This window comes from Phodopus roborovskii, unplaced genomic scaffold, assembly GCF_943737965.1.
Source record: "Phodopus roborovskii unplaced genomic scaffold, PHOROB, whole genome shotgun sequence".
In the NCBI taxonomy this organism is placed as follows: domain Eukaryota; kingdom Metazoa; phylum Chordata; class Mammalia; order Rodentia; family Cricetidae; genus Phodopus; species Phodopus roborovskii.
Window position 1 is genome coordinate 8,975,607 of NW_026126480.1, and position 15,328 is coordinate 8,990,934.

General features: G+C 40.3%; 1 protein-coding gene across 1 annotated transcript in view; it reads left to right on the forward strand.

Annotated features, from left to right (window-relative positions):
* The first annotated feature begins 1,138 nt into the window (after positions 1-1,138).
* Positions 1,139-15,328, forward strand: part of Nars2 (asparaginyl-tRNA synthetase 2, mitochondrial) — an 85,718-nt gene continuing 71,528 nt past the window's right edge. Inside the window, exons 1-4 of the mRNA XM_051192263.1 lie at positions 1,139-1,319; positions 4,797-4,906; positions 9,695-9,815; positions 10,570-10,710. Coding sequence (XP_051048220.1) covers positions 1,179-1,319; positions 4,797-4,906; positions 9,695-9,815; positions 10,570-10,710 — 513 coding nt within the window. The 5' untranslated portion in view covers positions 1,139-1,178. The remainder of the gene's footprint in view (positions 1,320-4,796; positions 4,907-9,694; positions 9,816-10,569; positions 10,711-15,328) is intronic.

The following is a 15,328-nucleotide window of genomic DNA, read 5'->3' on the forward strand; positions in this document are numbered from 1 at the left end:
ATTATCTCTTTTTCCAGGCTGCCACTCCACTTGTCACATACATATCTATGTGTGTGCTTGCTGGTTTATACTGTAATGATCTCTCTGTCTGTCTTTGTGTCTCTGTCTCTCGCTGTCTCTGTCTTTCTCTCTCTTCTCCCCCACCCCAGTCATCAGCCTCTGTATCATGCTCCTTGATTGACAGGGCTATGGTTCCCTTTCCACAGTGAGACATCACACAGCCTGATAGCTTAGTGCATAAAGCCAGAGCTTCTGGGTTTAAATCTGACACTTGTATCCAGCTGGTCACCCTGTTCCTGTAATCTGTAAAGTGGGCACAAAAGCAGTGGCAACTTTAATTCATCCTTACCTTGACCTCTTATTGTTTAACTAGATAAAAGCATTATCATGCATTTTGCTGAAATATAAAAAATGTTTTGTGTAAACTTAAAATGAAGCTGAATATTTGAAAAGGTCACCGTTTTCAGGTCAAATAAATGCAAGTAAAAAAAAAAGAAAAACTTGAAGAGCGTCGGTAAGCAATGCTTCAATCTCTTCTTTTTAAGCAATGGTGTGTTTTGGTATGATACCACACAACCTTGACTTCAGCAGGTACTAGATCTTGAGTCTGACTTCCCACTGCTCAGAACTTCTCTTCACACCTAAGAATCTGGACAGACACTTGCCTACTGCAGCCGTCAATCCCATCCCTCAGTGTTCCTCAGTCTCCCTGGCATTTTATAACGGAATGATTAGATGACTTTAAGGGAGCTTCCTATTTCTGAGACACTCTAAAAGCCTTGTGCCTTAGCCCCGCCCATCTCGGCTCCTGGCACCACCCCCACCCTGCCCCTTGACGGGAGTGCAAACTCCGGAACACAATCACGCATGCTCATCCTCAGACCCCACCTAGCGTGATGACGCAAGAGTGCGCACGGGGTGACGTAGGCCAGTGGCTCTGGGTGTGCTCTCAGGTAGTACCTGAATTGCATGCAGACATCTATCCTGTGACTTTGAGCGGTGGACCCCCCGGCTTTCCGGAGCAGGTCGCTGAGGAGAGGTCCTGAAGGAACGGCCCGGAGCTCGGAAGAAAGAGCGACGCAAGCGCCCGACGGAAGGACTGCACGGGTGAAGAGGCTGCCCCGGCGGACTGCGAGTCAGGACCCCGGCACCCCTGCGGAGCCCCGGCCGGGCACGCTATGCTCGGTGCCCGGCGCCTGCTAGGCGCTCTGCGCCTCTGCTCCTCCGTTTCCTGCCCCAGGCCCCGCGCTTCTGCCAAATTGCGCGTGCGGGACGCCCTCGGGGTCCAGGACGCGAATGGGGAGTGTGTAACGGTGCAGGTGGGTGTGTGGGAAGGCTGCTGGAGCTTGCTTGGGCCGGCCACGACTAGCTTTACTCTGAGCGGTCCTGTCGACCAAGGGTGGGCAGAGCAAAGTTGGAAATGAAGACATCGCGAGTGTCCATGCTTCTCTGGGACCGTAATGATACTTTTTGCAAATCGTTCTGTCGATTAGGAGTGCGGCAGCAGTTTTTCGTGACACCGAGGTGTTACCTGTAAACGTGTCAATCATGCAGAAAAGTTTAAGCGAACACGCCCCCCTTTTCCACCTTTATCTCTTAATAGCGTGGGATGTCTTGCCCTAGTTCTTTGAGAGCAGAAATCCGATCTTCCCATTTTCCTGTTCACCTGGCTAACAGGAAATACTAGTTCCAAGTGTGTCAACAGGATATTGTCACCTACCAAGTTTATACCCGAGCCACCGAATTACAAAAGCAAACCAAAAAACCACCCCACTCCACCCCCAATTAAAAAGGTCTCAAAGTTTACTGTTTTGTCTTGGACTACACTCACAGCTATCCTGAGTCACAGCTTCATACAGTCCACAGACACAAGTTGGACACATGGGAACCCATGCCTTTTCAGCTTTTAGCTATCTTGACTCTTAATCTTGAGGCTTCCATGTAATTAATAAACCAGGAGAAAGAGTGGAATATTGTAGTTTGGCAAACTTAGGGCTGCAGTTGCTTTGGCTTAATTCGCTTGCCCTAAGTGTCTTGTTAATTATGGACCTGCCACTACAGTGTCCCAGGCCTTGGTTTCCTCTTACGAACATGGAGGTAATAGTAGTCTCTATTTCGGAGAGTTCTGAAAATTAAACGTGATAGTAGGCACAAGCTATTTAGAACAGAGGCCTCTTGGCCATTATTAGCCACTATTATTTCTCCTAATAGCATTTGCAGCGGCTTCGAATAGGTCCTTAAAGGACAAAGAGTGAGACTGATGGTTGGCTGTTTCTTCTTGAATTGCTGAAACACACCGATTGGTTCCCTATATTCTTGATGTTTAGCAGTATGACCAGGCATCTCTCCTTGCATTTATTTCTGTTTCATACTTGTTCCATGATCCAAATCAGAGTTATCAAAAATCATTTACTGTATTCATCGATTAATTTGACATGCATTAATGATGCCTTTTGTGTGATGGTCAAAAGAAGATTCAGAGATGAGCTGAACCTGCTGCCCAGCAGGCTTTTCTTTCACTTCAGTGCTTAGCAGTGTAATATGGCAACTGCCAGGCACTTGTGGCTCTGAGCACCTGATAGGCTTCTCATGCATGGAGATGTGTTGTAACTATAAAACGCATAATAACTTTGAAGATTTTAGAAAATAACCTGAATATACTTTTATGATTACATGTGAGTGATATTTGGAGCATAATTGGTTGAATAACATGTTATTAATTACCTATTTTCCTTTTAAAATAGGAACAAATCTTTTTAAAGACTTATTTTGTATTTATGTGTATGTGTCTACATGAGTTTATGCCATGTACATAGAAGTACACAGAAGTGTCAGAATCCCCTGGAGCTAGACACAGCTGTGAGTTTCTTCAGATGGTACTAGGAACCTAACTTGGGTCTTCAGCAAGAGCAGGAAGTGTTCTTATCTTGGAGCCATCTTTCTGACTCTAATTATTTTTTTTTAATTGTGTAACTCACATTATATTTTTGTTAGCCCTAGTTTACAGCAATGCCATGATTATTAATGTTGTAAATAAAGAGCTGTAAGAAGACAGAAAGGGAGTTCTTGAACTGTGTGGAGGTCAAGAAGATGGCACCAGCATATCAACTGTCCTGGAGGATGGTATCTCTAGGTACAGTAACTGATGGAGTGGAAATAGCAGCAGGATGAGTTCCCAGGCAGAAGATGTGGAGAAATAGCATTCCAGGAAAGCTTACTGATAATGTGAACTTCAGAATAATAACTATTTGAATTCCAAGTATACTACCTGGTAATTATGACCTGGATCATCTTTTAAATTTTTTTCCCTAAGTGTCTGTTCATTTCACAAGTGATAATCATCACTTTATTTAGCCCTTGTAAAGATTAAATAGCATAATACTTACAAAGAGTTTAGGACAGAAACACACTAAAAGTGCTTGCTATTACCTTCCCAGTAAGTAAAAATAAGAGAGTGGCACTTTGGAAATTACTGTTGAGAATGTCTTTGGAAGATGTGGTAAAATGAATTGCCTTGTACATGAAGCTACAGTGGCTTACACTTCATGCTGTATGGCTTAGGCCACAGATCAAGCAAGCACTTTCTAGGAACATAGACTTGGGTTCAGATTTGGATACTAGTTCATCAGCATGTGACTTTTCATAAGTTGTTTAACATCCTGGAACCACCATTTACTTGTTTGTAAGAGTTATGATAATCATTAAGACTTTTAACAGAAGGAAATGAGACAGTGTATGAGAGAAAACTTTTTTTAACATAATACATCTTCATTGTTTTATGCATGTTGGAGAGATGTCTCAGCAGTTATGCGCACCTGCCACACTTGTAGAGAACTAGAGGTTTTTTTCCAGAGCAGCTGAGTTCATTGGCAGAACCTAAATCCAGAGGCTTACAACCTCTTCTGAGTCCAGCTTCAGGGAATGTGGATCATAGGTCAAATGTATCTTTGTCTTTGCAAATGTTCTTTGTTAACTCCTATGCTGGTTGTATTCAGGTTGGGTGTGTAGCTGTTACTAGCATTAGTAGTCTACTTAAAGACTTCTCACTTGTACTTGCATGTACCTGTCATTTAAGTTAAGATTGTCTTTGAAATTTATGTGTTGCTTTGTGTTCACAATGACGCCTTTCTTTTTATGATGTGTTTTTACTTGTTAGATGTTACTTTTTGTTTCTGCTGCAGAGCAAATAATATCCAGTCTTTGCTATATCAAAATATCACATTTGGAAAATGCTCAAGAGGCTGTTTTTAATAATAATTTTTCCAAAATTTTAATTTATTGGCTAACATACAAAGGAATGGGTTTCTGGGGCTGAGAGATGGCTCAGTGTTTAAGAGTACTTATTGCTCTTCAAGTATCTACAGCAGGCTCATACCTGTGTAACTCCAGTTCTAGGAGATCCAATACCTTCTCTGAGAATTGGACATAAGAAGAAAGGCACCAACTTGAAAACTTTTTTTAAAAAAATTGAGTAGAGTGGAATACCTCTGACAAGCCAATATTAAGGACATTGTTTGTGCTAATTATGCTCATCAACTTAATGAAATGTTTGGCACCTATTTAAAATGATGAGCTTTATTAGCCAAGGTGGACCACTAAATATACATCTCACGTGATAAAAGTCACGTTAAACTGTGTACACATCCAGGTAAGCCCAAAGCAGTTCATTTTATACATTTGACATGTTGAGGCAAGATTGTGAGCATTTTTTCTTTCAGCTGAGCTTTTTTGAATGTGTAATGAAAATGTAACAGTGTTTGGTTTTTAAGCTCACATTTAAAAATGCTCCTTTTCAGGGATGGATCCGTTCAGTCAGATCCCAGAAGGAAGTTCTGTTCCTGCATGTAAATGACGGCTCCTCTTTGGAAAACCTTCAGATTGTTGCTGATTCAAGCTTTGACAATAGGTGAGGTTTGGGGTTTTTTTCTTTAAAGAGTTCTTCATTTTTCTTTTTTCCTTTTCTAGTGTTTTTCACTTTCCTAATTGATTGTTTTCTTTGCCACCTAAATGATCTTTCTAAGCAAATCTGTGAAAAGTAGCTTTGGAGAAAAATCCAAATAAACTTGGAATCAAGAACCTTCAAGCTCTAGCGCCTTCACATGCCCAAGTCTTCTGCCCATGTTTTGCTCTAGTCATTTTAAAATACTTGCACCTCCCTAACCTGTTGTCTTCTAGACCTTCCACATGTTGGTTCCTCAGCCTGATGAGATACTGTCTTATTTGTAGTTCCAGTTTAAACATCATCTGAGGTCTGTGTCCCGCAACTATGGAAGGTGCTTCTCTGCGCCCATAGTACCCTGTGCAGCATCTGTCATAGAGTGGATACCATTGTTTGGAAATTAATTGTATTCTTATTAGATTCCTTTGACTCTTAGTTCTTTGAGGTTAGGAATGATGTATTCAATTTTCTGCCCCTAGCTTCTGTCACAGTGCTGGAAAATAACCAGTTATTATTGAATAAATGGGAGGGATTTTTATAGTCTCATTCATCAGATACCATTTTGTGTTTAAGTATAACCTCTCTGGAGCAGACTAAAAGCTTTTTGCTATCCTAAGGACTGTTAAGAATAATACTGTCTATATATTACAAGGACTGATGGGTCTCAACTGGGCAGAACAACAAAATCTGTTTGTCTTATTTACATTTCTTTTGCTGTGTTAAATCACCTTGACCAAAGCAAGTTATGAAGAAAAAGTTTACTGCAGGCTGACAGTTTCGTGTTTGAGTCCATGACCATCATGGCGGGAAGCATAGTAGCAGGCAGGTGCTAGAGCAGAAACTGAGAGCATGAAGAGGGGGCGGGCGGGGAGAGCAAAACCCATCCCAGTGACCCAGCCCTTCCAACAGTGCTATACCTCCAAGTCCTCAAACAGTTCCACCAACTGAGGACTAAGCATTCAGATATATGAGCCTGCAGAGGCCACTCTTAAACAAGCACACTGTTCTACGTGAAAAGCCTTTTAAGACAGTCTGTGTTCCTCTGTTGATATCTGAGAGGATAGCAGTTGTATTGGTTTGTTTCACCTGAGTTCTGGAGACAACTACCTACCTCTTTGAAATATTTGCAAGGGCCCTTGGAGGAAAATTCAAGACCATGTCAAATGTACTGTAGTCACCAGTCAAAGTATTCTTTTTTCCCCACTGGATATGGTAGTGAACAATTTTATGCATATACATTTACATATGACTAAAATTTTCAAAGGAAATACCATGTATTAAATGTAGCAAGCAAATAAAACTGGGTGGGGAAATCTCCTGACACATTTATTTAATATATTACCCTATTATAATAAAACTTTTAAATATACATTTTTAAGGAAGATGTTTGCTAATGGATTTTAAAGGAATTTTTAAAGTGTTTCTGCTCATGAACACAGATATGCACGCTGAGGTGAGAGACGGCCTTCAGCTGTCAGTCCTTGTGTGTCTTTCTGCCTTGTTGGAGACCGTGTTTTTGCTCCTGCTCCAGGAAGGCTGGTTCAAGAGCTTCTGGGTTCTTCTCAACATCCCATCTCCCCTTAGGGGTATGCTGAGATTGTTGGCACTTTTGATATTGTGTGTGGCTTTTATGGGGTTCTGGGTCACATGATAACTCAGGTTATCAGCCTTGTGTGATTTTACCCACTCGGTCATATCTCCAGTCCCTCCCCCCTTTTTTGAGACAGGGTTTCTCTGTGTAGCCCTGGTGGCTCGGAACTCACTCTGTAGACCAGGCTAGCCTCAAACTCAAGAGAGCCACCTGCCTCTGCCTCCTGAGTGCTGGAATTAAAGATGTGCACCACCACTGTCCAGCTCAGTTTCTCTCTCTTTCTATATATCATGGTTATAAAATATTAGAATTAGCAAGGATATGCAATCATTTAGCCTTGCTTCCTTCTTAATAAGTGATTCTTAAAACAAATGGATGCATTTCTGTGGCAGTCATACAATTAATTTATGGATAAACTTGAACTAGAACATAAATTCATTAACCAGAAGGTACTGTCTATATACTCAGACCTTCAGCCAACTTAACATTTAATTGATCAGCCAACTAATTAAAAAAAATAAGTACAATTCAAGCCAGGTGTATTGGCACATATGTGTGATCCCAAGTCCTTGGGTAGCTGAGGAGGAAAGTTTTGAGTTTGAGGCCAGCCTGGGCTACAGAGTGAGTTCCAGCTTAGGCTGGGTATGGGACCTCCTCTTAAAAAGAAACAACCAACCACAAAAACAAACATACAAACAAAAAGCATACATATGAAATGTAGTACCAAGAATTCTTACATCTCTCCATTTCCCAGTGTTAGCATCTTGTGATACTACTGGGTATTGTCAAAGCAGGATGGCAATGGCATTGGTGCAGTGCCATCAGGCAGGCTACAGGCCCTAGCCCTAGGCTTTACACATGGCCTGCCTCTTTTTTTTTTTTTTTTTTTTTTTTAATGTAAATTTGAAACAAGCTTGTTTTACATGTCAATCCCAGTTCCTGCACCCTCCCACTCCCCCCTACCCCCCCCCAACCCCATCCCATTCCCTTTTTGCTCCCCAGGGAGAATACGCCCTTCCATGGGGAGTCTTCAAAGTCTGTCATATCATGTGGACCAGGGCCTGGGTCCTCCCCCATGTGTCTAGGCTGAGAGAGTATATAACTTCCAGAACTTTCTGTAGAGCTGGATTTACAGATATATATTGTATAAATCTGGTTTTGTCAGAGAATATCTTGTTTTCTCTGTAGTGACTGAGGGTTTTGCTGGGTATAGTAGTCTGGGCTAGCATCCATGATCTCATAGTGTTGGTAGAATATCTATCCAGGACCTTCTAACCTTCAGAGTTTTCCATGGAGAAGTCAGGTGTAATTCTGTTAGGTTTGTTTTTATATGCTACTTGGCCTTTTTCCTTTGCTGCTCTTAATATTCTTTCTTTATTCTGCATGTCTGATGTTTTGATTATTATATGACAAGGGGACTTTTTTGTGGACCACTTTACTTGGTGTTCTGTAAGCTTCTTGTACTTCATTGACATGTCTTTCTTTAGGTTGAGAAAGTTTTCTTCTATGATTTTGTTGAATATATTTTATGCACCTTTGGGTTGGGTTTCCTCACCTTCTTCTATACCTGTTTTTCTTAGGTTTGGCCTTTTTTACGGTGTCCCATATTTCCTGGATATTTTGTATCAGGGATCTGTTGGACTTAAGAATCTTTTCTTTGGTCGATGAATCTTATTTCTCTTAGTGTATCTTCAACGCCTGAGATTCTCTCTTCCTTCTCTTGTATTCTGTTAGTTATGCTTGCAGCTGTAGTTCCTGATCATTTGCTTAGCTTTTCTATTTCCAGCATTCCCTCAGACTGTGTTTTTTTTTTGGTTTTTTTTGTTTGTTTGTTTGTTTGTTTTTGGTTTTTGTTTCATTTTTTGCCTGTATTTCAGTTTTCAAGCCTTGCACTGTTTGAATTGTTTCTTGCAAGTTTTGGCTTGTCTTTTCCTCCATTTCTTGAATTTTTTTGTTTGTTTTCTCTTCCATTTCCTTAAGGGATTTTCTCACTACCTCTTTGAGGGTCTCTATCATCATCATAAAGTTGTTTCTAGTGTCGTTCTCTTCTGTTTCACCTGTGTTTGGATGTTGCTGGTCTTGCTGGTGTGGAGTCCCTAGACTCTGGTGGTGTCATATTGATCTTTCTGTTGTTGACTCTGTTCTTACACTATCGTCTACCTATCCCTTATTCCAGTGCATATCGGTAGGGTCTGCCCCTCTCCTGGTGGGTACAAGACCAAGTTTCTCTTCCTGTGGGTGCAAGCAGGTCCAATACTCCAATGGCTGTTCTCTTCCAGTGGGCTGTGGCAGGACTCCTCCCATAGGTGTAGGTGGGACCAGGACACTGGCAGACTCTGGATAGGCTGATTTGCGGGGATGGGCTTCCCTGTGTGTATCTTGGGAGGCTCTGAGCAGGGCCCCCGGAAGGCAGGCTGGAAACAGGACCAAGCTTATCTCCTACCATGTTTGGAGGTGGGACCAGGTTGCTAGCAGACTCTGGATGGGCTATTCTGCTGGGACAGGCTCCCCGTAAGCTAAGGCCTGCCATCTTAAAGTAACTGGGCCAGTATATTTGGTAAGAAGAAATGATAGGTCTAATGGCACATGCCTTTAATTCCAGCACTTTGGAAGCAGAGGCAGGTGGATCTCTGTGAGTTCCATGCCAGGCTAGTCTATGTAGTGAGTTCTAGGTCTACCTCTCCCCACACCCTCCAAAAATAATAATAGTTATATAAGCCAGGTGGTGGTTGCACATGCCTTTAATCCTAGCACTCAGGAGGCAGAAGCAGGTGAATCTCTGTGAGTTCGAGGCCAGCCTGAGCTACAGAGCAGGTTCCTGGATAGGTTCCAAGAAACCCTGTCTTGAAAAACAAAAACAACAACAACAAAAACAAATGAACAAACAAACAAACAAAAACAAAAGAAAAGAAGAAGATATAAACAGTGGTAATAGTTATATAATTTCTTAGTTCTAAATACTTGAGCAAATTGTTAACTCCCCTTGTTCCCATTTTAACACTCACAGAATTTACTTTTAGAGTCCTGGTACAAAAGAGCATCTGCAGATTATTTAACTTATATAAGGATGAATACTTTTGACATTTTATACTTCAGCAAGACATTAATTGAAATGAAGGCTATATATATAGTATCTTTCTGATCCTGGTCTTTTGTTACTATAGCGAACTGGCTTTTGGGAGCTCTGTGCAAGTTCAAGGGCAGCTGGTCAAAAGTCTGTCCAAAAGGCAAAATGTGGAACTGAAGGCAGAAAAAATTGAGGTTATTGGAAACTGTGACGCCAAGGTATGTTTACTGATAATTTTAAGGTCAATCTAAAACATTAGTGGTCTATTTAAGTCTGTTGAGAGAATGGCACTTAGAGCAGTTTCATTTATGACTTACCTGATCACTGAAACAGACCACTGAGCCTGGTGTGATGTAGCATTATAAAGACTGCTTCATCTTCTGAGAGCCAAGAATTAATTAGTCTGTGCATCTCTGTGGTACCTGTCACATCTGAAGTTTACCTTCTAGGTATTTGGCTTCTTGTTGTAAGAAACTGACTGCTAATGGATAGAAACTTGGTAAATAACAGATGAGCCTCAGTGATATCAAGTCAGCTACGAAGTAGTGAAGCTGGCTTTAACCAAGTATTTTCCTAACTCCTAACCATTCTCTGTACTGGGTAGAAGTAATTGAGTTACAATCCAGTCTACTAAGAAATAAAGAAGAGCTGGGGAGATGCCTTAGTGGATAAAGGTGCTAATCTCCAAGCTTGACTACCTGAAGTTTGATTCTTGGGACCTGCATGGTGGAATGAGAGAACCAACTCCAAGTTGTTCTCTGATCTGTGAACCTGTGTGTGCTAATGTGTACATGCATGCACACAAAAATATATGTCATTAATTTTTTTAAAAAATAATAAAGAAGGCATCTTAATTTTGTCCCAAAGCACTACTGTTTTAAGAAATACTCTGAAAACCAGTTGTAAAATGTTTTTTTGTTTGTTTGGTAGCTCATTTTGTTTTTCTAATAAATTTTCCCATATTTTTGGCAGGCATTCCCTATAAAATATAAGGAGAGGCATCCTCTGGAGTACCTGAGACAGTACCCTCACCTGAGGTGTAGGACAAATACTCTGGGTTCAATATTGCGGGTTCGCAGTGAAGCCACGGCTGCTATTCATTCCTACTTTAAGGTAAGATGCTCTGCTTCCATGTGCTCCTTTTAATGCAGAGTTTGAATCATTGTGAGCCTGGAACATTTTCCCAAAAGCTTTTATTTGTTCTGAACACCCTTTATTTTATAAAAAATTAGATGTCACAGGCACACATATCTGTCTTTTCTCCCTTTTCTCTTTTTCTTGTATATGTCTTAATAGCATTGAGGAGTAGCTTGCATAAACTACTGTGCATATTGAAAGTGTATGGTCTGATGAGTTCTGACATGACTGTACCCCTGAAGGCATCACCATAACGAAGGTGGTAAATGCATCTGTGATCCTGAAGGTTTGTATGTCTGTAATAGCTCGTATTTCACCTTCGTTGTTGAAGATACTTTCTATGGATATAGAATTACAAGTTGATAGACTTTTATTTTTCTTTGTGTGTGGGTGTTTTGCATGCATGTATGTAAGTGTACTATTGCATGCTTGGTATCTGTGAAAGCCAGAAGAAGGTGTCAGGTTACCCTGGAACTGGAGTTACAGACAGCTATCAGCCACATGTGGGTGCTGGGAATCTAACCCTAGTCCTCTGGAAAGGCAGGCAGTGCTCTTGACCACCGAGCTGAGAGGTCTTGTTAAATAGGCAAGGCTTCTTTGAAGTCACATGTAGCCCAGATAGCCTCAAACTCAAGCTCTTCTTGCCCCAGCTTCCCAAGTACATGGGTTATAGATGTGAGTCCAGATTCTTTAAAGTTGCCACCATGTCTTCTCATTGTTTCCAGTGAGAACTGATGTCTTTTTCTTGGTTCCTCTGAGTAATATCATTTTTCCTTTGGCTTCTCTTTATCTCTGGTTTTTATAAGTTCAGTTCTGATGTGTTTTGGCTTAGTTCTCTTCATTTCTCTTTTAGGGTTGGTTAAGTTTCTTAGATACATGAGTTTGACATTTTTATCAACTTGGGCCTTTTTGATTTTGTTTGCTGTGCTGCTGAGACCTTCCTGATTTTAGTTGCCTTACTAAATAGTCATGTGTCACTTTACCGAGCTCCTGAAGGTTTTTTTTTTTTTTCTTGAAGGTTTTTTTTAGCCACTGTTTCTTAAATATTTTTTTTTGTTGTCTCTCAGATTATGACCATGTTAGATAACACATATCTCATTGAACCCAGAGTCACGAGTATGCTTGGAAAGTGCACTCATAGTCAAAAGATCCATTTTTAACCCTTGTTTGTTTTGAAACAGAGTCTCACTAAGTTACCCAGGTTGGCCTTGAACTTGTGATACTCCTCTCTCAGCCTCCTAAATAGCTGAAATTACAGGCTTGTACCACTTCACCCCCTTGGGACGTATTTGTTTGTTTTTCTTTTTGTCTTTTGTGTCTACTTTTCAAATATGGAATACAGGCCTCGTTTTAAAACTATGTACTTTATGTATGTCTAATGCCTACTATGTGTGTCACTTAATGGGTTAGTTTTAGTTAATTTGTTATGTTTTAGGTTATGTTTCCCTGCCTCTTTGTATACCTCCCGATTTTCAGATCATGCTAGATGTGAATTTTACCTTGTAAGTGCAGTGTATTTCTAAAGATTCTCAAGCTCTGTTCTGGTATACCATTAAGTTACTTGAAAACTGTTCGGTACTTGTGGTCTCCTACTTTGCCTTTCCCTCCAGCCAGCTCCCAAATCACAACACAAAGACTTATTTTTAATTATGAAAGCGTGGCTGATAGCTTAGGCTTTGTTTCTAACTAGCTCTTATAATGTAAATTGACCCATTTCTATTCATCTTTGTGGTGCCACATAGCCCATGCTTTTACCTCTCATCCTGAGTCTCTTGCTTCCTCTGCACCTGGCTGGTGACTCTACCTCCTTCCCAGCATTCTCTCTGCCCTGAAAATCCTGCCTAGCTATTTATTGGCCAACCAGCTTTTTATTAAACCAACCAGACTGACAAATCTTCACATCATACACAAAGATTATTCCAAAACAGTTTTTGTATATAATGTCTAGAACAGTTCTCAGTATAGTACTGGTTTTTCCTAATGGTCTAAGCAAAGCCTTCTTGAATATTCTTAGTGCCTTGTGAATTATAAGATTTCTCAGTCTGTCTGTGGGACATCCAGCCAACATGCAAATACCAGACCCTTTCTCAGCTATTTGGGTTATTCTTTTCTCAACCCTGGATAGTTTCTTCCATTCATGTACTTATCAGTTCCTGACCTATTACACCCTAGCCACCTGTTTTCACTTGTCTGATTCTAGCCTATGACTGTAGCCACTTTGGTTTCTTCAGACTTTGACAGTTTCTCCTCAACTCTACCTCCTCCTTCCTGTGCTGTGTCCAGAAGGATCTCACTGTAGTAAGAGGGGAGCCTTTACTGGTCACCATGTGTGTTTCTCGTAACCCACAGATCACTCAATACCTTTGTTGTTTGATGTCTAGTATCTTGAAAATCATTGCTTCATGTCGTTTGCTTCCTGTTTTTAACGTGTTTGTTTTGTGCTTGTTCAGATAAGAAGGTAAATCCAATCTCTGTTCCTTATTTTGGTCATATCAGTGGGAGGTCACCAAAGGTCAATGGTGATCTGGCAGATAAAGCCCATGCTACTTTCCTGTCACTTCTTCAGACTCTGCTAGTTTACAGAGGCAGTGCGACACTGTCATCTTTCCCTGGGGGGCATCTGAATGCATGCAGGTTCAGTCTGTTCTTCACCAGGAGACTTTGCTTTTTGGAGAGCTTTATCTTCTAGAGGCCATTTCTGAAAGATTAACAATGATAATCATAGCTTTAAGGTACATAGTTTTGATTAAACTAAAGAAAATAAATTATAGTATCCAATTGTATCCCATTGTAGTTTGAAAGGGTCTATTTATACATGATCTCACAATTTTTTTATATACCTTCCATATGAATTTTTAGTAGTGCTTGACCCACACAAATAACAGAATCTCTTTGGGGCTAAAAATAAAGGATTTTGTTTTGTTTTGAGTTGCTTTGCTTTGCTTTATTCTCCTCATGACTCAACAACTGAGAAAGTGGACCTGCTTTACTTCTGATGCAGTTTTATACATTTTATACATTTTTTTTTGGCCACTAGATGGTGGTATTGGCAATCCATTGACAAGTAAATTTTTCCTCCTTTTATATATTTTTTTATTGAGAGCTTTTACAAATATGAAAACAATTTAAAATACAGAGCAAAGTATAAAATCTGAAATAAGAAGATAATTAAAATGAAATAAAAAGTATAAACATTTATGTAGTTAAATAATTTTAGTGTTAATATAGTGGTTGTAAAGTCAAGACACTTTTTAGTGTAAACTACTTTTTAGTGGTTTAGAAAAAAATGTTTTGTGTGTATGGGTGTTTTTCATGGAGGTATGTCTGTGCCACACATGCATTCTGGGGCCTGTGTTATGCAAGAGAGAGCTCCAGGTCCCTGGGAACTAGAGTTAATAGATGATTGTGAGCCACCATGGGAATGCTATGACTTGAACCTGGGTCCTCTGAAAGAGCAAATGTGCTCTTTACTCTAGGCCATCTCTGCACCCCCCACTTGTAAATTTTTAATCATATTTTTAAAATATAATGCTGGTGTTTTATTCTGTGGTGTCTGGTACATGACAATTAGGAATGTATTTTTCAAGAAGTTACTAGAACATGAGTGTGGTGGTTCGTAGCTATATATCTAGTACTCAGGATACAGAGGCAAGAGGACTGCCAGAGATATAGTCAGTAATCACTACCTCAGTCAGGGCTACATAGTAAGACTGTATTTCAAGAATCAACAAAAAGTCTATTGTTGTACTTATAAATAATGATTATGTATTACCTAGCATTTGACATTGTTTCTTTGGTTCCTTAAAAGATGTTAAATTTTTCATAAATTCCAGACCTATCAAACAAACATTTATTAATGTAGTAAAGACTGGGGATTTGAGCAGTATTTTAAGATGGCATATTATAACAGTACAGAGCTATTTTGGGAGTTGAGTATCAGAAATTATCTTATGTAGGAGATGGAGCTATAGTTCTATTGGTAGAGGACTCACCTAGTTTTCACAAAGATCTGGCCTTGGTTCCCAGTGCCACATAACACAGGGTGTGGTGGGCTGTACGCCTGTAATCCCAGCACTCATGAGCTAGAGGCAGGAAAATCAAGAGTTCAAGTCATCTTTGACTACACTGGTAAGTTTGAGACAAGCCTGAGCTGTATGAGACTCTAAAAATGAAAATTAAAAACACATAGTCGCATAAACTTGTAACTTGATTGACTCATAGATTAATTACTCTTGCTGTATTCTAAAACTCGGCTACTAGAATCCTAAAGGATAAATCTTCTAAAAGAGCGAAGTTCCTCACATAACTGAGTATTTTTCTCTGGGTTTATCTAAAATGGAATGTGTGTTTCCTTGTCTTCCTTGAGTATGGCAGTAGAAAAGGCTGTCCTTGTGAATGAAGGTTCTTCCTGTGAATCTCAGGGGTATCCTCTGCTGATGGTGCCTCCGAAGCCTGCCTTGGAGCATGGTGATCTTTGGCCCCTGTCTGCAGCATTTTAGCCATGTAAAATGCAGTGTTACAGGCTTTCTTGTTTCCTCTTCAGGTCACTGTTTAGTTGCCAGTGCTGTGTTGGTGATTAGAATTCCTCTCTCAT